The 20,429-nt window shown below is 46.5% G+C and overlaps 1 protein-coding gene across 6 annotated transcripts; it reads left to right on the top strand.

The window, feature by feature from the left end:
• Positions 1-1,644: 1,644 nt before the first annotated feature.
• SCAMP4 (secretory carrier membrane protein 4) lies at positions 1,645-19,832 on the top strand. Of its 6 annotated transcripts, none has more exons than XM_075038173.1 (8): positions 1,645-1,682; positions 7,254-7,321; positions 7,760-7,815; positions 10,644-10,772; positions 13,845-14,001; positions 17,189-17,290; positions 18,260-18,377; positions 19,134-19,832. In XM_075038173.1, the coding sequence occupies exons 3-8, from the start codon at positions 7,809-7,811 to the stop codon at positions 19,308-19,310; spliced, it is 690 nt and encodes a 229-aa protein (XP_074894274.1). In that variant the 5' UTR covers positions 1,645-1,682; positions 7,254-7,321; positions 7,760-7,808; the 3' UTR covers positions 19,311-19,832. The 6 variants fall into 6 exon arrangements, with proteins under 6 accessions (XP_074894274.1, XP_074894269.1, XP_074894272.1 ...); XM_075038168.1 differs by having other exon boundaries at positions 1,647-1,682; positions 7,251-7,321; XM_075038171.1 differs by lacking the exon at positions 1,645-1,682 and adding an exon at positions 2,196-4,277 and having other exon boundaries at positions 7,251-7,321.
• Positions 19,833-20,429: the final 597 nt, after the last annotated feature.

The raw sequence follows: 20,429 nt of genomic DNA, 5'->3' as shown, positions 1-20,429 counted from the left end.
CCAGTGTCCCCATCCCTGGGCTTCTACCACCCCGCTGCCCATCCTGCCTTCCCCCAGTAAGCACTCCTTCTCTCTTACTGGTGTCCCAACGTCCCCAGTAGCACTGGATTTACTGGGGCGGAGTGACCTCTACTGGTTTATAGCTAAAATATTCATTCCCTGCATGTCTGTGATGCTTCTAGATCGATGGAGGCAGGAGGCCTGATCCTTCCCTCCCCAAAAAACCATCCGCCTAGCTGGCAAATCCTGCAGCCAGGGGCACTGCCTGCGCCCGCTTTGGGGAGCAAACCCCTGCAAAGCTGGGCAGCCTGCCTAGAGCAGGGGCCGAATGCGAGCAATGAGCCCCAAGACCTGTATTTTAGGGAAACTTTGCAGACAAGCAGTGGGAGAGCCTCAGCATTTGCTCAGCTAAGTGTTACAGGGATGAATCTGAATCAGACAGCCTGGAGCTGGGAGCGCTGTGTTTACAGCAGCCCCAGGGCTTGTAAATGTTTTTAAAGTAGAGTAGCGTTTATATACAGCTGAATTAACAGCATTTACATAAAGCTGGTACCTCAGAGATGGATGGGTACCTATGTTAAGGAGTCTAACACAGCGTAAGTAAGGAGTTAAGGAGCTACAGAACCAAACAAAAGTGTATAAATCCAGCAAGTGTCTAAGTCCGGCTGTCAGTGTGGCAGGGTAGGGGCTTCCCAGTACGCTGTTGTCAGGCTGTGTCAGCACAAAGATTTTAGAGCCATTTGCCTGTTCAACCATCCCCACCCTGTTTTGCTGAACTGCAGGAGGAGGGAAGTCCCACAAGCACCGGGCACCAGCTCCGTTGTTGCTGATGATGACCTACCCGACTTATTCAGAAGTGAAACCAGCACTTAATGGCAGAAGTTATAAACAGCAACTTCCCTGGCGACCACACAGCCCTGGGTCCCAAACCCAGCCATCACCCACCAGGTGTTGTAACTAACCCTGGAACCAAAACTTGGCGAGAGCCGGCGGCTGGGTGCCGTAAACGCTGTTTGGAGACGGAGCCCGTGGGTGCCTCTGAAGCAGCTCTGGTGCCAGCGTGTCTTCTGGAGAGGGGGGAACACGGCACGACCCCCCCCATCCCAAACCCACTCTCTTTACCCAAAAAGAAACCGGTGCCAACATTGAGGTGGGCGGGCAGCACCTCCTCGCGCTGAGGGGTGCGGGCACCTCGCTGCTGGGGTTTTTAACAGTTATGCAGGGGTCAGGGCGAGGGGGCCGGGGTCCCTGGGGGGGGCTCAGCCTTGCCCGACCGCTCCCCTCACCCCTCAGGGGCCGTCCACGCACCCCCCGGGCCGCCCCACGAAGCCGTCTGGGGAAGGGGCTGTGGCAAACCCACCCCCTCGGGGCGACAAAGCCTCCCCGGTGGGGACAGGGTCGGGGACGGGGGACCAGGCCGAAGCCGCTGCGCGCCCCTCCCGCCCCCCTGACAATTCTGTCCCTCTCGGCCCCCGTAGCGGAGTCAGCCGCGCCTCAGCCCACGCCCCGTCGCCGGCTGGCCCCTCACGTGTCGAGAGGTGGGGGCGTGCCGCGGGGCACGCTGGGAAATGTAGTCCGCGGCGCGGGGGAGTGCCGCGGCGGCGGCCATTGGAGGGACTCTCTTTCCCAGAGTACCCCGCGGCGGGCTCGGGGGAGCGGGGCGCCGGCCGCTGCGCTTTGAGGTGGGTACGGTGAGCGCCGGGCCGGGGTCGTGGCTGCGGGGGGACGGGGAGAGGCCGGGCCGGGGGGCAGCGGGGACAGCCTCGGAGGAGGAATGGGGGGGGAGCTGGGGGTGGTCTCGGGGACTGGCGGTGTAGCGGGGCCGCCCCAGGAGGGTCGGCGGGGGCGGGACGGAGCTACCTCTGCCCTGGGGGTGTAATGGGGGCTGGCGGGGGGGCAGCGGGGAATGCCCGGGGACGGGACACACGGGACGGGACACACACGACAGGGAGGGGGTAACGGGGACAGCAGCCCTGAGGGCAACGGCGATGGGGTTAACGGGGGCGGGGGGGGGGCGTTAGGGGAGGGGGTGTCGGGGGAGCTTGTGCTTGGGGAAGTATCGGGGACAGGTCAGGGGGGTTGGCGCATGTGTGGGGAAGGAATCGGGGACAGCTCTGGTGGGGGGGGAGGGATTGGGGTCAGCTCCGGGGGGAGCAGCTATCGGGGGCAGCGTGTGCGGGCGGTGCTGGAGACAACCCCGGCGGGAGGGGGGTGAGGGGGTCCCGTGCCCCCCGTGGAGAACGATGGCAGGTGGGTCGAGGCTGCTGCCATCCCCTCGGGGGCTGCGAGCACCCTGGCTGCGCTCTCCATCCTCTCACCGAGGGGTGCTTGGGAATTTGCCTCTCCCCGCTGATTTCTGCCCCGGCCGTGTGGGGCTGGCCAGCCAGGACACGTCTGCCAGGGCCAGAGCTTGGGGGCTCTCGGGGGGGCACAGGGCAGGCCAAGGGGATAAGGCCGGTGCACTCAGGGCAGGGTGAGCACAGGCCAGCTGCATGGCTCCTGCAGGGGAAGTTCATGTAAGTGATTCTCGCTGTGAGGAGCGAGGGTGAAGCTTTTTGAAGTGCGTGGTTTGGGTACCAGCTCTTTCAGATGTTGCCCTTGATAGAGACAGAACATGGATGTTGTAATTTTATTTCCCCCTCTCTGGTCTTAGCTTTTTTGTGAGCATTAACTAGCTCAAGAAACTCTTATCTGACCCTGTGATGAAGAGAGCAGTGAGTTAGAAATTAAACAGGTAGCTGATGGATTAATTTATCTGCTTTTTAGTGTTATTCTGGGCCAACTAGTGTTGCTACTGTCTGCAGCCCAGGTCTTCTATGTGAGGCCAGTCTGAGCAGGTGACAAGCGGTGGAATAGTCTTGTGCCCTGAACACGTGTGTTTCTGTGCTTTCTGTCTTCCTCTTGAGCCTTCTGTGGTTCTGCCTCTGAGCGGCCAAGCTTTACTTCTGGAAACAGTCATACTGAAGTCAAATATTTGTCTGCTGCAGGTTCCATAGAACGTAAATTAAGGCTTCTGCCAATCTGCTGAGGCAGTAGATGTGGCTGTGTAAACAGGCTGGGAGAGACCTGAGAGGAATCGCTTCCGATTGTGCTTTCTCACCAGCTCCAGGATGGGGGGAGAGGGGGCAGCAAAATACCCTGTACAGCCAGGAGTCCCCACGGGGCTCCCATAACTTGGAGCTGTCTGTTGTACTGGTGTTGGAGAAGGCTAACCCTTGCTAATTTTATTGTTCCTGTGTGTTTTCTCAGCGGCAGTGCTGGCCTAAAGAGTTTCCCCATTCTCACTGGTTGTGCTGGGCGGCTTTTGACGTTACTTTTTTGGCTGGTTTTGTCGCCTCATGTAATTTGAAGCATGGCACTGCAAGCATTGTGCTGGTGTCACTGAAGGGGCAGTGTCCCACTCTGCAAGGGTTGGCAGCATGCGGCGGGGAGAGGAAACACTATCATATACAAACTGTATCAGCTATACAGAGTCTAGGTTCGTAAAGCTGAGCCAAGCATTTTGGTGCCTTGCAGAGTGACCTCGGCTGCTTTGGGGTCTTTGGGAAGTTCCTGATAAAAGTTGGGCTCTGAATGAGACTTAAAACCAGCCTTTTCTCTTAAAACCAGTGCAGAGTCACCACTTTTGTTTTAAATACAACTGGAGAGGCATACAAGCAAGGCATTTGCTTGTCTCGGGAGCACTGGAGGTTGCGTTGATTCTCTGCTGAGCCTGGTGGTTTCAAATCCACATCTCTGAGATCCCTGTGGGGTGCCCTTGCTTTTAGGCCATTTGCTCTTCTGAAATGTCTGGGGTCTGCTGGCTGGCAGCGTGAAATGACTTCCAAAAGCCTGGTCTCTGGTGATAACCCTCACCAGAGGGGTAAGCTTGAGCCACTTTCAGGAGGCGTGCGTTGTGCCCGTGTCTTCTCATTCTGCTTGCGTTCAAATCATTAAATCATTGTCTTAAGAGGGAGTGTTGGCAAGTTCTTCTGCCATTGCTGTTACATACGGATCCTGCCCCTTGATTTGCTTTTGGCAAAGTACTCTAGATTAAACCCTTGAGTACAGATTGGTGTAGAAGCTCTTAGCCTCGCTACAGTCATCATATCGGAATGAAAATATAAAAGCAGTACAGAAAATATCCTAAAGCAAGGCTTCAGAAGCTGATGAATTTTGCTGGATGGAAAGCTTAGGATGTCAGGCTCTTCTGGGTTTGGCTGGGACATCTGCAGATGGCATGAGAGGAGATGGTGTCCTGTGAATCTGGTCTTAGGGGACTTGGCCCAGGTCACCAGGTGGGTTTATGGCAAAGGAGGAATGAGTTCAGCACTCCTCTTTTGGCCAGTCCTTTATTATTTCTCCTACTGCCCTCCTCTCTTTTTGGAGAAAGAAGTAGTGAGAAATAACTGAAACTTTTAAAACTATTTCCTATAATATAGGCAGAATAAGCAAGGGGACTAAATAGCAACATACATGCAGTCAAATAATGTGCTGCAAACAGATTGCTGTGGGTATTCCTTCACAAAATTTTCCTCAATCAGAGATGGAACGTGTTTCACAGTAAAGTCACATTCAAAGTAATCATGTTGTTGTCCGCCTAGAAAAAGTGCTGCTTGCATACGTGTCTTGGTTTAAAGGGAAATGCTGTCTCTTAAAATGACACAGGGCATTTTGAAGAAAAGCTCCGACTGTGTCCAGTGGGCTCTTGTGAGTCATGCATGTTGGACTGTAAACTTTGGAGTTATTCATTGACTGCGGATGAGCACAGTGGAAAAAGGAAGTTCACTTCACACCGTGGTTTCCTTAGCGTGTGTGTTTTTTTCCTCCCTCTGCAAATAGTGGAGTGCAAGATGTTGGGTTTTGTCTATTCCCAATTAAACTGAAAATGTTCCGGTGAATAGAGAGCTTATTTATATGTGTTGTTATCTCGCACAAATTCACGTGTGGTTGGATGATACCTGTTTATGCACCTGTTTATCTGTATTTGCTGCGAATCTATTTCCTTATGCCAGGATCTTGCAACTGGAGCTTGTCTTGAGGATGTTTAGGCTGCACAGTGAAATTTTCCCCCTAAAGGAGTTTTAGCCACTGGCTGTCTGAGCTGAGCAACATCATCACTTATTAAACACAAGATTTTTTTCCCTGACTGTACATCTGAGGTCTGTCATCCCGAGACCCTGCAATTAAGAGTTTGCAGAAATCCTGCCCAAATTAAGTGGTGAGCTAGGGAGGTATGAAAACAGTGACTCCTGTGCAAATATATCTCAGAGCACTGAACAAAAATGTTATTGGGTTGGATCCTGGAGTCTGAGTTCATGCTCGCAAAAGGTTTGAGCTTGCTGCTGTAGGTGTCCGTGGGGTAAAGCTCCCTTTCCTTTCACTGGGAGCCAGGCTGGAGTCTCGGTGCAGCTGAACCAGTGGAAGGTCAATGCATTTCAGGAACTGATTATTCAGTGTAAAAGTTGGTTGTATGTGCTTGTCCTTGCAGAAAGAAATATTCTTAATGTTGCTTTGGGGTTCCAAACCACATCTTTCTTTAGAGAAATTGCAGCTGTTGTCCCAGGAACTTCTGTGAGATTACTCATAAAAGCAAAGGTTGCTGCAGAGAGGAATATTTGGTAGTTTGTCATAGCTTCTTTACATGATAAACATAGCATCCTATAATATCTCAAGTTGGAAGGGACCCATAAGGATCATCTCTGTCTTTAAAGCATTAAACCGTGGCTGAGATTTATTAGGAAATGAGCAGGTAAATGAAAACAACTGGGTAAGACAAGAAGGGTTTAGATCACTAGAACGCTGCTTTCCATGGTCTGGGTTTTTTTTATTCATTTATATGAGTTAAAGCCACTCAACTGCACCACAGTTGTCTTCTTGTGAAGGGAGGGCACCCAAGAGCTACTGTTTGGCCATGATGCCCCCATCAAGCCAGGAATGTGTCCCTTGGTCTTTGCTTCTGGTCCCTTTTCCAGTGGACAGACTGATGCCTCCTGCCACTCTGCAGCTGTCAGACACCAGCACTGAAGCACATAAACTAAATAATCCTCTTCTGAAGGTGGACCTTACTCATTTGCTCATCTTTCAGGGAAAGATTCTTTTCTCTTAGTGCTTTAGCATAACTGGTGTTTGCGTGTCATTTGTTCTTTCCCCCAAATTTACGGATTTCAACTGGGAGCAGCTGCAAATGGGTGGAGTGAAGTTTTAATTGTATTCTTAACTGTCTTCATACTTTATTTCCTATTCACACATTTTAAAAACGCAAAGCAAAATGCTTCAATTTCTAAATCATAAGTTATAAAATGTGTGTCAGACACTGGGTAATGTCGATATTGTGGGAAAGCCCAGAGGCTTCAGCGGCGGTGGGGCCACCGCATGAGAGCCTTTATCCAGGGAGTCCCAGCTCCGGAGTGACATAGCTTTCCTGTCCACACTCTATTGCCTTCTTTAGACTGGTACAGGCAAAATAATATCTTCTCCTCTATGTAGAGGTAGTTAAGCTTGTATATAACTGCGTCTCTATATACAGGAAGAATAAGCTGCCTGTACAGCTTCTTACCAGAGTGCTGTTTTCTCCACCAAGGACTGTGCTAGAGTAGCTTAATTAGAAAGGAAAGTAAATGCAACCCCAACAAAATAATTGTGCCAGTGTAAACTCTGCAACCTCTGGACCATACATGGGGCATGTAGGAGGACAGCACAGAGGTGCAGAAAAGGGAAATGAGCTGCTGTAAATCCCGAGGGCTTTGCATAGAGCGCAGCTATTCTGACCTCGGTGCTGTGGTTGCTGTCGGTGCTGGCAGCAGCAGCGTGTGGTCTTTGTTGTGTTTTTGTAGGGGCAGTTTTTAGTCTAGACTTCCTTCATTCTTGATAACTCTTGTCAGACCCTGCAGTGCTGGTTTAGAGGGTTGTTTTGTAGTATTCTGTGTTTCCATTCTGGGATTTGCAGATAGGGTCACACGGTGTTTTTATCCTTATGAAGAAGGGGTAGAATCAAAGCTCAGCACTGACCTCTCTGCGGCTTTCATCTGTGTGATCAGTTCTGCCAAAATCTGCACCATGGCTGACGCTGAGTGAACTTTGCAGGATTTGATTCTTCCAGAATTATGGTCATGTTCCATGGTGCTAACAAGAAGAATGGATCTGCATTTTAAGAAGGGTTGTGCAGAATTATTAAAGTAATGAGGGATGTTCGGTTTTGTGTACCAGCTGATTTTTTTTTTGAACAGCAGTTTACTTCCCAGCTAACAGTGATTATCTTTTTGTTTCAGCAGCTGGGAAGGTCCACAGAGAGCCAGGAGCCAACAAATCATATCCACACCTAAATGAGGCATTAAGTCTGGTGAGCTCGTACAAATCTCTCTTCCGATGTGTGTGCTTTGCTGGGTCCCGCCCAGACCTGTCTGTCTCAGCTTGTTGTCTGGCTGCAGCTGGAAGGTACACATGTTCTGGCAGTGGCTCTCTCTGCATCCTCAGCCTTTGCCAGGTGCCACTAAGGGCACATGTGTTTGCTACTGAATTATACAAGCCTTAAAAGTGGTTGACAGTGGGGTTGTGCTGAATGAGATGCTACCAGGTGGAGCTTCATATGAACAAGGAGATACTGTGATCCTTTCTGTAAGGTTCCAGCACTCCTACTTTGGGCAATTGGAGAAGAGTAGTTTGTAGTGGGAACCCCAGGCTCGCATTCTGTCACTGTGCTGGAGATATTCCCCGTTCCAGGAGGTTCTTTGGGTGCTGGTTAGTGACATGTGCTGACCTGATTTTCTTTCTCCAATAGATCCGTTGCTGTCTGTCTGAAACTTCACCAGGGAACACTCCTAATAGAAATGGCAGGTAAGAGCACCTCAAAATATGGCAACATAGGGAGAATGGTTTCAGAGAATGTTTTTCAGTATGCTGTGATGGCTGTAATGCATCAGGTATGCGACATATGTCCCTTCCCAAGATCTTAGTGATTCCTAAAGCTCTTCAGCTACTTCTCTTTTCTTGCCTTGGTCACATTCACTTTTATGCTGTATCCACTGTAGATTTGTCAGCTGAGGTTACTGTTCTAGCGATAAAGGCTCAGGTGTGACTTGTCTGAAAGTTTTATGAGGATGGAATTTATTCACAAAAAAGTACATGAGAATAATTCCTTCCTTACAGAGGCTGAACAGCTTTCCACAGCGTTCCTAGCTATACTATTGATATTAATACATCTTAATTTTACTTGTAGTGAAATTAGTAACAAAATTCCTTCCAACTTTTTTAAGATAAGAGAAAGTCCAGGACTTCCATACGGCTGCTGTTCATTGGTACTAGTTTGGTTTTTGAAAGCACGGATTGTGCTTGCTGATCTCATGTGTTGATCCTAGCCTTGATGGGAGTGCTGTAGCGCTCCATGCCATGCAGTCAGACATGAAAGAGAGTATTTTCATTTGATTTCTTTTCATCTGTTCTTGGAAGTAACCCAGAACAGTTGAAAACTACAGGGTCTCTGGGTGGGAGAAAGTGGTCATCTGGCTTCTTGCAGCTGGGCAGCAACAGAGAAGAGGTGTGATCCTGATCTTGCACCTAGCAAACAATTGTGGAAGTATTTTGAGCATTTTGTGGACTTGAAAAATGACAAACTGCAGTGGCTGGTGCCCAGCAGGACAGTTGGTTTTGGCCCCACCATTCGGGGACTTCTGCACTAGAGGCTGGCAGCAGCTCTACTGCCCATGACAGATCTGTACTGTAGGAGAGAGAAAATGGAAGAGAGCAGAACCAAAGTAACTAGCTGCAGCTTCAGCTGTTGAAGAAGGACAGAACAAAATTTTCCTCATCCTTCAAAAAAAAAAAAAAGATTGTTAGAGAGTCTGCTTTTACTGTGGTTGGTTAATCTTGGTCTTATTGACTTCCCTAGGGAGCTGTGTCTTTAGCTTTAAAAGCTGTGCCCCTTTCCTTTCCTTTGACCCAGCATTGTTATGTCCTTTTGTAGGCTGCTGAGACAGACTGTCCAGGAGAAAGCCCACTAGGTGTTTATAGCAAACAAAAAAATTAGTATGAAGTCCAAATTCCTATGGACTTTGAAATCAGCCGTGGGACATCAGCACTACATGTGATGGGGTCAGCAGTAGGTGTTAACCAGTAACTAATCCTAGCTTTAGAGGGCATCTGAATTAATGTAAAATGCATTTAGCGGAGATGGGTGAGGAGGGGCAGAAGACTTAATGTTTGTTTTTATAAGAAAAAATCTACTGAAAAGTCAAGTTGGGCTGGTGACTTCAAACTTTATTCCATATTTAATTCTGATGTACTCACAGTGGGCGTTATCCTCACCATATTTTCTGTGTGAAAATATGCCTTTCCTTTACATGAAGTGAAGCCTTTTCTTTCCTAAAGCATGGCTTACAGCTTTAGACTCTTCCCTGCCAACCTTCAAATGAAGCTAAGAAGCTGCTCCTGCAAAATGTCTTCTCACACAGACATAATGGCAAGAGAAGGGGAACTCTTGTGCTGACAGTTCTTGTTCAGACATTTCCTCTCGTCTTCTGTGCCATTTGGAGGTTTTCCCAGGACATTCTTCATCTCTTCCTCTAGTTGTTTTTAATTCTGTTTACTGAGGCTGAAGTAGACTAGAAACAATTAGTCACAATGCCCTGAAATCAAACTTTAATCAGCACTGGAAGGCAAGAGCAAACATTCCCAAACATGTAGAAACGCATATCCAGGCACACATATATACACAGACAAATCTGTGCATCTGTCTAGAAGCTGACAGCAGCTTAAATGCAGAGGATTTAGGCTTTTAATTACTTGATTTTAAAACATAAATTCTTCTCAAGGTAAGGTTTTCTTCACCATATCACTTCCATTTGCTGCTTTATTGTATCTGAATGCAAAGCTTTTTTCTTCCTCATTTTTTTTTTCATGGAGCTTAACCTTACAGGAAAAACTTGACTTTTAAAGAAAAAAGGGTACATTCACGAGTCTTGTCACAACAAAATCATCCCTGGCATCTGACTTGCCTTCCTGGAACTGGATGATAATCTGAGTACTGAATTGCAGTTTGAGATGCTTTCCAAAGGCACCCTTCCTTACTGTCACAGGGACATATCTTCTACAGGTCCTAAGGCCTGATCCATGTGCCAGCAAGCCCACCTACTCGGAGCTTGTGTCTGAACATAAATCTGCTTGTCTGGACAACTGCCAGCCTTTCCTCTTGCTTTGGTTTTCTGAGAAGTTGTAACTAAAAACCTCTGTGCAGGTTGTTTCCCCCAGATGTTGCTGGCCTCTCCCCCCTTCCTGAGGAACCTCATCCTGGAGCTTATTTTAAGGTTTTTGTCTTGCAGGGCCTTTCACACAACTTTACACTGATGTGTAAAGGTATCAAATCCACGTGTTGCTTATTAGCTCGTTTCTATTCCTTGCTCTAAGTCTTGCATGTGCTAGTTTAAATGTTGTGTCCACTGCTAACGGAGGAGAGCAAAGTGTTTGGTGTCCAGCGTGAGGATGAACATGCTTTATTGAGTAACCTGAATCAGGCTAGAGCTGGCAATGGTTTTCTCTTTTGATTCTTGTGAGTCCCCTTGACCTAGGGGTCCATGGGTGTGTATTGGGAAGGTGTGGAGGATATTACACTTGCTCAGCCATATCAGAATGTTTCTGCATTCAGCTAATATCTGTGTTCTGCATTGTAGAAAAGGTGAATAACTTCCCACCGCTCCCCAAGTTTATTCCTCTGAAACCATGTTTCTACCAGAATTTTGCTGATGAAATTCCCATCGATTATCAGTCTCTGGTGAAGAGAATCTACCACGTATGGATCTGTAAGTTGAATAAGAAACCTGTTCTAGGAAAACCTATGTGTGTAGTAAAAAAATATAGATCTTGATGACTTGCGTGTTTTAAGGTTTCGACTGGAATTAATTGATGAGAAATGATGATTCATCTTAAAATACTGTAATATAACTTTATGCCCAAATTGTAAGCTGCTGTGCTTTGAATCTTTGCCGCAGAGCTGCTGTTGAAGAAAGGAGAGAGTATCAGTGCTAGAAAAGTCTATTAGTAAATTTGAGGAGGAAAAAACCAGACCACATTTGATACCTTTATTAATGTCAAGTGATGTTTTACTCCCCAAAATAGCCTGCTTAAAGTAATTCCCAATTCACCTAAACTAAGATGAATAGAATTTTAGGTAAGAAAATGTGGCCCGTATGCTTGCTACCTGTCTCCCCACCTTGCTATAGGAAGGCTGAAATTTCCCCTTGTTTGTGCCATCTACACATTTCCCTTCCCAATTGAAGCAGTGTCTTCTAGCTGTATGCTGTCTCTTCCTTAGCTATCCATAGCCCACAAAACATTCCCCGTCCTGCTGGAGAAGGGTGCTGATCCTCTTGGTCACAGCTGGTGATTTGCTGATATTCTGTAGGAACAGACCTCCTGGCTCTGAGCTTGTGTTGTCTGGCTTAGCCATTCAAAAGCCAGTAATGAAAATTGACCATTCTTCTCCAAGGAATGAAATCGGATGAAAAATGGTGTGGCAGGCCTAGAGAACCAAAGGGAATGCTTTGGAAGATTAAAAATCTTTTTGCCTTGCTTATCTTTTTTTCCCCAAATGCTTGTCATCCTATTTACCCTTCTCACTGAAGGAAAGCTTGTTTTCTGCCAGATATGCATTTGGTGGCATGGCTTTTATTCCAGATGCATAGGATGTGTGTATGAGAGAGATTTGTGTGCATAAATAATAGCATAATCTATCACTCCATTGTTCTTTCGTTATTTAGAGATGCTGAAATGAGCTCTGTAATTTTCTTGCCTGAAGAAACTGCTTGTCCCTTCAGACTAACTGGTTAAATGTTGCATGCTGTAAAGCTGCCTTTGTCTGCGACTCTCCCTAAACAAAGCGTCCCTCATTCAAGTTAATGGCAGGCTGGAAAGGTGCCAGCCATTTGGGCAACTAGTCTACGCATGGCTGAGGAGACCTGGCATTTTCATCAGGAGTTTTAAACTTCCATCTGCAGCATGCTTTCTTTTGGGGTCTCCCAGACTTTTTGGTATGGGATGGGATAGGATGGAGAGACACATATGGAGGAAGGGCAGTAAACAAGAAAAGGCCGGTATTAAAAATGGAAACACAGAAGTCATTGCTAGAAGGTTGAATGCTCATTACTTTAATTGGATGTGAACATTTTATTAAGGTGGATGGCGATTTGGGGAAATCTGTACCAGAGCTCCCACTACCGGAGAACAAACTCCTACCTGATGTGCAGGGAGAACCAGAAGTTCCTTAACACTTTATAGGTGCTCTTGGTTTGGTGGCTTGTTTTTTTATTAGGTAACTCTTGGAGAATAAATGACTTCTGAAAGTAAAAATTTGGAGAAGTACAGCTAATTACTGTAGAAATGAAATTTAAATAATGAAAATTCTTTCTTCCCCCCAATATTAAGATACATCCAAACCATTGCATCTAAAACCTTGTTGTTAGCTACTCAGAAGAAGTTTTCTTTGTAGTAAAACAATGTTTTGTTTTAACTCACAAGTAATTTGTATGTCACAAGCAGCAGCTGGGTTCAGATGCTTTCCATGCTAGATTCTCCTGACTGTGTTGTCAATACTATTTTATGACCACACAACTTTGCAGTTGTTTAGCAGCCCCTGAGCTGTGTGAAGGCAGGTGGGTCTGTGCCAAGAGGAGGAAAGAGAAAGAGAGGCTAGGCTGGCGTCGGGTGTCAGAGGACCAAGCCAGTGATGTGCAGGCATGCTGCAGAGCCACCAGTTCACTTACCACGGGTGAAGAGAAATTCAGGGATTTAATTTTGACTGAATAAATGAGGCCAGGGTCCAGAGTATTACTGTGAGCTCATCACCAGGCAGTACTGAAGGATCTTTTTTGTTTGGACCCTCCGCCTTCTCATGTCTCTTTATCTGTGCTAATTGATACAGGTTACTGCAAAGTTTTTTAAGTTACCACCTGTTTTCCAAAATATGAGCTTGTAATTGGGCTAAGCCTCTTCAACGCTGGCAGAGCCTGGGGGGATGCAGGGACAGCTGCAGGGAGTCCCTGGAGTATTGAGGGGAGCTCGTGGAGGAAAGCAGGGAGCCCCTGGCATGGGAACTGAGCTCAGCCTGTGAAAGCTGGGGAGTGTGCAGCCCCCCCTTTGCAGTGATGTTGAGCTTCAGGGAAGGGGGTGACCAGCATCACTTTGTGCACGTCTCCTTAGCACAGCACTCTGGGGGCCGTTGTCAACTGTGCCTTTTTATCCAAGTGGCAGGAACGGGGATGTGAAAAGGCCTTTAAGTCACCCCTATGGTCCCATGTTCTCAGCCTGATTGGAGTTTGCTTATCCCCTTGCTCAAAGCAGCACTTACAAGCCCTGAAGCTAACTTCCAGGCTTCCTCGGAGGCCCAGGGAAGTATAGAGAGAGCCCGCAAGGCACTGTGCTGGCTCTGTAATAGCTCCTGAGGCAGCCTCAGCAAGCACAGAGACCAAAGACATATTGAGGCTGGGTGCAGGGTGCAGGTTTTACACCCTGCTCCTCTTATAAAGGGGTTTTCCTACAAATGCAAGTTGAACCTTGCTCATAATTCATAATAATACTGGCCTAAGTCTTGTATTTGTCGCACTGGTTGCTACCCAGCTCTCCATCCTCTGGCAAGACCCAAAAGAGTTTCCTCATGCCTCTGCCACAGCACTGTCTCTGGAGATAGATGTGTCTGTGCTGCTGGCTCCTGTGGCCACGCAGGAACTTACGACTCACTTGGAGCGGCTGCGTTATTGGGCTTGAGTTTCCCACTGCAGCATGGACCCTTCCTATTATAATACCGGGTGTTTGTTTCCTTTTTGTGTGAAGATATGAAACTGCACAACCTCATGTTCTTTCCTCTGCCCTCTTTACAGTTTACTGCATCACGCTAGTAGTGAATATAATTGCATGCCTGGCATGGTGGATCGGAGGAGGCTATGGGGTCAATTTTGGTTTGGCCATCCTTTGGCTTATCCTTTTCAGTCCCTGTGGCTATGTCTGCTGGTTCCGACCTGTGTACAAAGCCTTTCGGTAAGTAGAAGCCCATGAAGCAGTTTTGTTTTGGTTTCCTCTGGGAGAGAGATGTGTTGTTATTGGGGAGTGCCCCTATGGAGATCTTTCTGTCTGGGATAAAGTTTAAGGACTTGATGTCTGAATGTCTTGTTTACTTTCGAAGTGAAGAACAATGTGGTTACTTTTAAACACTAGATGTAGGACTGAGCATTACCTGTCTAGGATTGCAGGTGAGCAGCAGCGAGTAGTTTTCCACTTTCATGAGGATGAAATTCATATTTTACTTAAATATCTCGAGCTTTGCAGCACCTCATATATAGCATTAAGATAGATACTAATTTGGTAAAGCTTCATTGAGGCTTATTTTGATGGAAGACTATTAAGTTATTAGTTTTTGAGAACTCTTCTATTTTTTGTCTCTAGATACTTGAGAGCTTGGCTGCTTTCCTTTTTAGATAAAAGCAGTTCCCTGGAGCGAGTCCTTCTGAAACTCCACAAATATTTAAAGCCATCCTACATTTTCACTTTAATTAATAATCATTTGCATTTGCTCACACTTGCAGTGGATCACAAGACATTATTCAGACATTAATGCATAACGCTTGTCAGAGCCCTGAAGGTCCCAAGCAGTTTCCAGCCTGACACAGGGAGAGGAGGCACAGAGGAGGGGAGGGAGCTGCCCAGTGTCAGACTGCAGGTCACCAGCAGACCCCACACATGAGCCAGGGCTTTGGACCCTGAAGGGGAAGCTCTTTCTGGTTCCCCATTACCAGAATACTCTGGATTTTGATTATTCACCAGATTCTGTGATGAGTTGGTTTAGATAACAGCAAAAGCAGCTGATAGAAATGGGAGTTGGCAGGTGGGGCCTTATCTATTTAGCACATGCTCAATTAATTGTTTAAATGCTCTTCCGAATTTATGCTTTGTATACTAACAACACTGGGCAGTTAATGCACTGGTGGTGCTTAAAACATCAGTGACTACATCATGGAGTATAGGGGAGGATTATTTCTGACGGAAACGGAAGGCCCCTGGGTTGGATTCATCTGAAAGTTTTAAAAGATGTGAAAGTACCAGCTCTGAACTCTTGCCCTCTGGGGCTGGGGTTTTGTCCCCATCCCTAGTTCAGAAGCCTGAGGGCCTCAGAGTGCTGGCTAGAGCTCTGTTCAAAGAGCAATTTCCATTCTGAAGTCTGGGAAAAATTACTCCTCCCCATTGACCTCCTCTGGGCTTCACAAGGACCGTTTCTAATTATTTCTTTAATGTTGTTTGTATGTGTTTATGCAACTGAATACTGAAAGGTCCCTGAGGTTACTCTGTGTAAAGACTTCTGCAGTTAAAAAAAGAATAAGCCCTAGGGACAGACTGGCAAGCCCAGAGATCATTGACTTTGACATCAGTTGTAGAAGGGGCTTGAAAAACACTGCAGTGGGGCAGCACTGTTTCTTGTGGGACTGCAGCTAGTCGTGATTCAAGAAAGCGAGGTCAGACCCACTTGCTATGCCTGTTCGGGGAAGACAACAACCCTTCAATATTGGCATCATGTACTGCGAGGATGCTTTCGTAAAACCATCGTCATACATCTGCATCCAAAATTAAATTAGCTGCAGAGCTTTGGCACTAGGGCAAAGCTGTTGCAAATCTGCACCAGAAAGCTGGATCAGAAATCACCTTTTCTGTGTATCCTCACTAATTCCCACAGATCCTTTCAAATGAAGACTCCTCCAGCCCTTTTCAGGTTGTAGTTGCAAAAGTCTGTTTGAAGGCTCAGCTTCGAGCCTAATCCTTGTTAATTGGATTATGATAGGCACTACTGTGAACAGTCCATGTTTAAAGTATTTCTTTCACACTGCTGTACTCTGAGGTGATATTTGAAGGGCGGGATCATGAAGATACTCAGGGATGGCAAATTTCTTTTCCAGCATCTCTGTGGCTATCTTTTGAAAGATAGAAGTTAACTGTACCAACACACGTGGCTCAGAGTGGCAGGGGTCTGCCTGGAGGCTTTTCCACTCATGTCAGACTAGTCAGGGTCCACTGCATTGACCTCTCCAGAGCCTGGGGCCTGCCTCCCTCATCTCCTCTTTAGTCATTAGGGGCTAGAATTATAATACTAATAAACATTAAAATAATAACAATAATTCAAATAATAAACATTTCAATACTTTCAGGGTTTGAGCAGGAGCTGGGAATGACTGGAGCACTTTTTTAAACTCCCCCTTGCACCAAGCTGTGTCATAAGCAACTGAAGTGGTTTTTGTAAATCTGTTGTGTAAATCATGGGCCCTTTGAGTTCCTGAGAGAATGGGAATCATTTGTATCATTAAAAATGATAGTTTGGGGAGTTTTAGATGTGCCTGGGCTTACAGTGAAAGGTTGGCTCATCAACATAGCTGGTTTAATGGGATGAAGATGTTCTGCTGCAGTTCTGTGGCAGAGCCAAAACTTGGGCAAGACAGTGCTGTGCCCCAGTGCACCCATGACAGAGAGACTGTGAATGTATCTGGTCAGCCTTCTTGTTTGGGGTCATATTCATGCTGTCTATTATACCTGCAAAAATTAAAGGACCTCACATATTCAGGACCCTCTCAAACTGAAGATGTGGAGCCTGCAAAGATGTGAAAGCATGCTTCTGCATTTCCCCAGACAGGGTACCACCCGCTTCTCACATGGCTGTTTTTCTTCCTTTTATGTCCCAGTGCTGGATTATTAACCATGGACGTGTAAGTGTGATGACGAGCAGCCACTGAGACATTCCCAGCTGGAATTCTCATGCTCAATGATCACTTTTTAGCATATGGGCAAAGTCTGCCTGCCAGTGTTTGGGCCTCCTTGTGCCTACTGGCCAGTGTCTGAGCTGCACAGGTGTCAGGCTGTGCTGTCTTCAGATGCTTGGTCAGAGAAATGATTCAGGCACTCTCTGTTCTGCAGGAGGCCGCCTCTCCTCATGTGTCATCATATATGCGATTACTTTAGTAGAGCAATTGCAGGAGCCAGGCTTATTGGAAGTGATTAGGCGCTGATGATTCATGGAGCTGTGCGCTTTCACTGTGAGGGAAAGAGGAGTAGCCTTCAAAGTACATAGCTGTAGAGGGGTCTCTTCTGAGATACCATGTTTCAGGGTTTGTATGTGATAGGGTCAAACATCAGTGAAGTAACATGAGGTGCCAGTCTCCCCCTAACTTGCTCTCTTCCTTCACAGGTCGGACAGCTCATTTAATTTCATGGCCTTTTTCTTCATCTTTGGTGCACAGTTTATTCTCACGATCCTGCAGGCGATTGGTTTCTCTGGATGGGGAGCTTGGTAAGCAGGATACTCCTACAGTCTTATAGCTGAGCACTCGGTTCCCATGCCTGATAGTTTCAGGCTATGGGCTGTTTCTGTGAACTTTTGAGAAACTGATGGGAGTCTGTACAGCGTGGAGTGGAAGAAGCTTGCTGTTCATGGAGTACACAATTTTGTTTCCATTGCTGCTTATTGTAAGAGTTCCTGTATTGGCAGAAGTCACATATCTTCACCTGCTTGTTCTTTTTAGCACCTTTCTACAATGTCCATTTCTTTTTAACATTTAACCAGTCAGTTTCAAGATTCATCTGATCCTCTTTTAGCATTGCCCTCAAAGTATTCACAGCACATGGTGAGCAGTGCATGATGACTCACTGTTGGCCTATAGAGCAAGTATTGTGAGAGTTGTCCTAAAATAAATGGGAGCATTTTAGTGTCTGTCCCTGGTTATGTTATAATTGTTTGGCATTTTAACTGTCTGTCTCTAGAGACTTGAGAGCAATTCCTGCTGAAACTACAAATAACAGAAAGTCCTAGCACTCTGTATAGCATTTTGTTTTGTTAACTACTGATGCTCTCTAGTTGCCCTACCTGGTTATTGCCATCAAAGGAATAGAGATGTAGTGTAAATCATAGGACCCTCATGTTCCATGATCCCAGTTCTGGTCTCTAGATGCACAACCTCTGCACAACCGAAAGCACCTTGGGAATAAATCTTCTCTTCCCAGAGTCTGTGCAGCTGGCTGTCCCTTAAAGGTCTGAGACTGGGTTAGTGAGGCATGCTGGCAAGCAAGATTTGAGATCTTGGGGAAATACCTGCCTGAGCTGCATTTAATTGTGTCCATTTTCTTCACTGTTCTTTTAATTTTCAAGAGCTTTAAAGCTGCCTTGTAATTTCTGTGTACAAGTAAACAGTTTTTCTGATAATAAGGACACTTAAAAAAGAGAGCTTTAATGATATTCTTCCTTTCCTTGTGTTTCTTCCAGTGGATGGTTGGCAGCCATTACTTTCTTTAGCACCAGTGTTGCAGCTGCTGTGTTCATGCTGTTTCCTGCCATTATGTTTACAATGTCAGCGGTTGCAATGCTCATCTGCATTTTAAGGGTAGGTGCTTTGGGTGTCTCTCTGACTTGGAGTATCCGCATTTTGTATGGCAGTAATGCGAACAGGCAGCTTAGCAGCCACTGTAAGCCATCACTGATTTTAAAGGTTTTATAATGTCATCAATTGGTGTCTCTCTATCTAGAGGACAAATCCAGATAACACAAGACAGCTGGGGCTGGATGTTGTCACCATTTCATGTGGTGATGTTCCTTTATGTCAATCGAAGCAAGCTTCATTGCTCATTGGGATGGTCATTGATGGTAAAGGTGAATGAAGCATGTCGAGATGGCCTGCAGTGGGGACTGGGTGGCAGGATGGGAAGTGATCCTTGGTTCTCTGCAGAAAGAAGAATTTGGAGGTAGGACTGTCTGGAAAGCTTCAGTAGACTGATGGCAGAGGAGGAGAGAAGACAGAAGCCCTGCTGAAGCAGCAGTGTCAGTTTTACAGAGGTTTCAGCCTACTGGCCTGGGTTGTCTGCCTTGCTGTGGGATCCCCAACCTGAATCCCAGACTTGTGGCTGAAATGGGTTCAAGTTTTGGTTGATATTATCTGTTTGTACCTCTGTTCACTGTATTATTACATGTTTAGTGCTTTTGTTCCTTGGAAATACAGCTCTTTACAGAGAGAGAAACAAATACATGATTTAGTACAAAAGTGACTATAATGATATAATACAAAAGTGACTATAGCTCTTCTGAGGAAGAGGTGTGGGTACCTGTTGCTGACTTCCCTCTTCTTCTCTCTTTCATCCATTAGGTACATAAAATTTACCGAGGGGCTGGTGGAAGCTTTCAGAAAGCTCAGGATGAGTGGAACAGTGGCACATGGAGGAACCCCCCCAGCAGGGAGGCCCAGTACAGCAATTTTTCTGGGAACAGCCTGCCAGAGTATCCCACAGTGCCCAACTATCCCCCGGGAAACCAATGGCCTTAAGCAGCAACAGCTGCAAACTGCCTGGATTCTCTTCTTTTTGGTCTTTTTATTATTGTTATTTGAAAAGATCATTTGCATTCCCCCCCAAGCACCCCAGTCATCTTGGGGACTTTTTTGTTTTTTTGTCTCCTCATCACTGCAGAAGATACGTGCTGTCAGCCCTTGCCACCTCCAGAGCACTGCACGGCCTTATCAGAAAGTTTTTTGTTTGCGTTGATTTACCAGTATTTGCCTCGTTGCAGACTGAGGAACCAACCGTTCACTGCCCTTGCTTGAGGGAATCCTCTCATGACCATACATGAAAAAGGCTTGACTTCCTCACAACGGTGAACGCTACCACAATTGCTCCTTCTCCTGCCTCCCTGCTTAGTTTTCATCACATGCATAGCACACCGCCAAGTCATCTGTAACAAACGCAATCAGAGCATTAGTAGCAACTGGTGTTTACTCTCCTGGATGAATAATCTGGAAATTTTCTCTCTAAGGGAAATGCAACACCTAAATTATTTGGTACTAGTGATATCGAAGGTATTCTACAACCTCATTTGCTTGCGCTCTCTGGTGAAGAATCCTCTAGGTAATGGTGCTTGCTGTGGGTGAGTGTTGCTCAGATGTGAAGTCCACAAGAGTCCTCATTTGCCTGGCTAGGACTATTGTTATGCTAGAAGTCTTGCTTTCCCTGCTGCCAAAATCTTTTGCCAGATCCATGTGCTTCAAAGGTACAGATTCATCTCAGTTGGTTAATGATTGTTTGCTTAAAACCTGATTCAAAGCCCACTGGAAACTATTGAAAAGCTGGCTGACGCTGGGCTTTGGATCTGGCTACCTGGGTGATGTTCACCCTGTTACAGGTAGGCAGCACGAGATCTCTATGCCAACTAACTTCTACTTCTGTGGCATCCAGGTTTTGTGCTGACCCAAGAAATGCCCTATGGGGCACACCTTGCCCTTTAGGGACACCCTTTTTTCTGGGCTCCCAGCAGTAGCCGGATGCAAGGTAACTATTGATCTCAGTGCTGGGGCCCCTGTGTGGCTTGGGAATAATTCTATTACAATGAATAGTTTTAATTCTGCCTTCTACCGATGTAGTTGAAATCCAGACATTATGCAGTGGGGTCT

The sequence above is a fragment of the Buteo buteo genome, chromosome 10, assembly GCF_964188355.1.
Source record: "Buteo buteo chromosome 10, bButBut1.hap1.1, whole genome shotgun sequence".
NCBI classification, from domain to species: Eukaryota; Metazoa; Chordata; class Aves; order Accipitriformes; family Accipitridae; genus Buteo; species Buteo buteo.
The sequence above is the reverse complement of the archived record's forward strand: the minus strand, read 5'-3'. Positions and strand labels throughout refer to the sequence as shown.

What these genes read in the sequence shown, in the direction of transcription:
- SCAMP4 (XM_075038173.1), top strand. An exon ending in AATCTACCACGTATGGATCT is followed by an intron (nt 10,773 to 13,844) that starts GTAAGTTGAATA and finishes CCCTCTTTACAG; the next exon opens with TTTACTGCATCACGCTAGTA. An exon ending in CCTGTGTACAAAGCCTTTCG is followed by an intron (nt 14,002 to 17,188) that starts GTAAGTAGAAGC and finishes CTTCCTTCACAG; the next exon opens with GTCGGACAGCTCATTTAATT.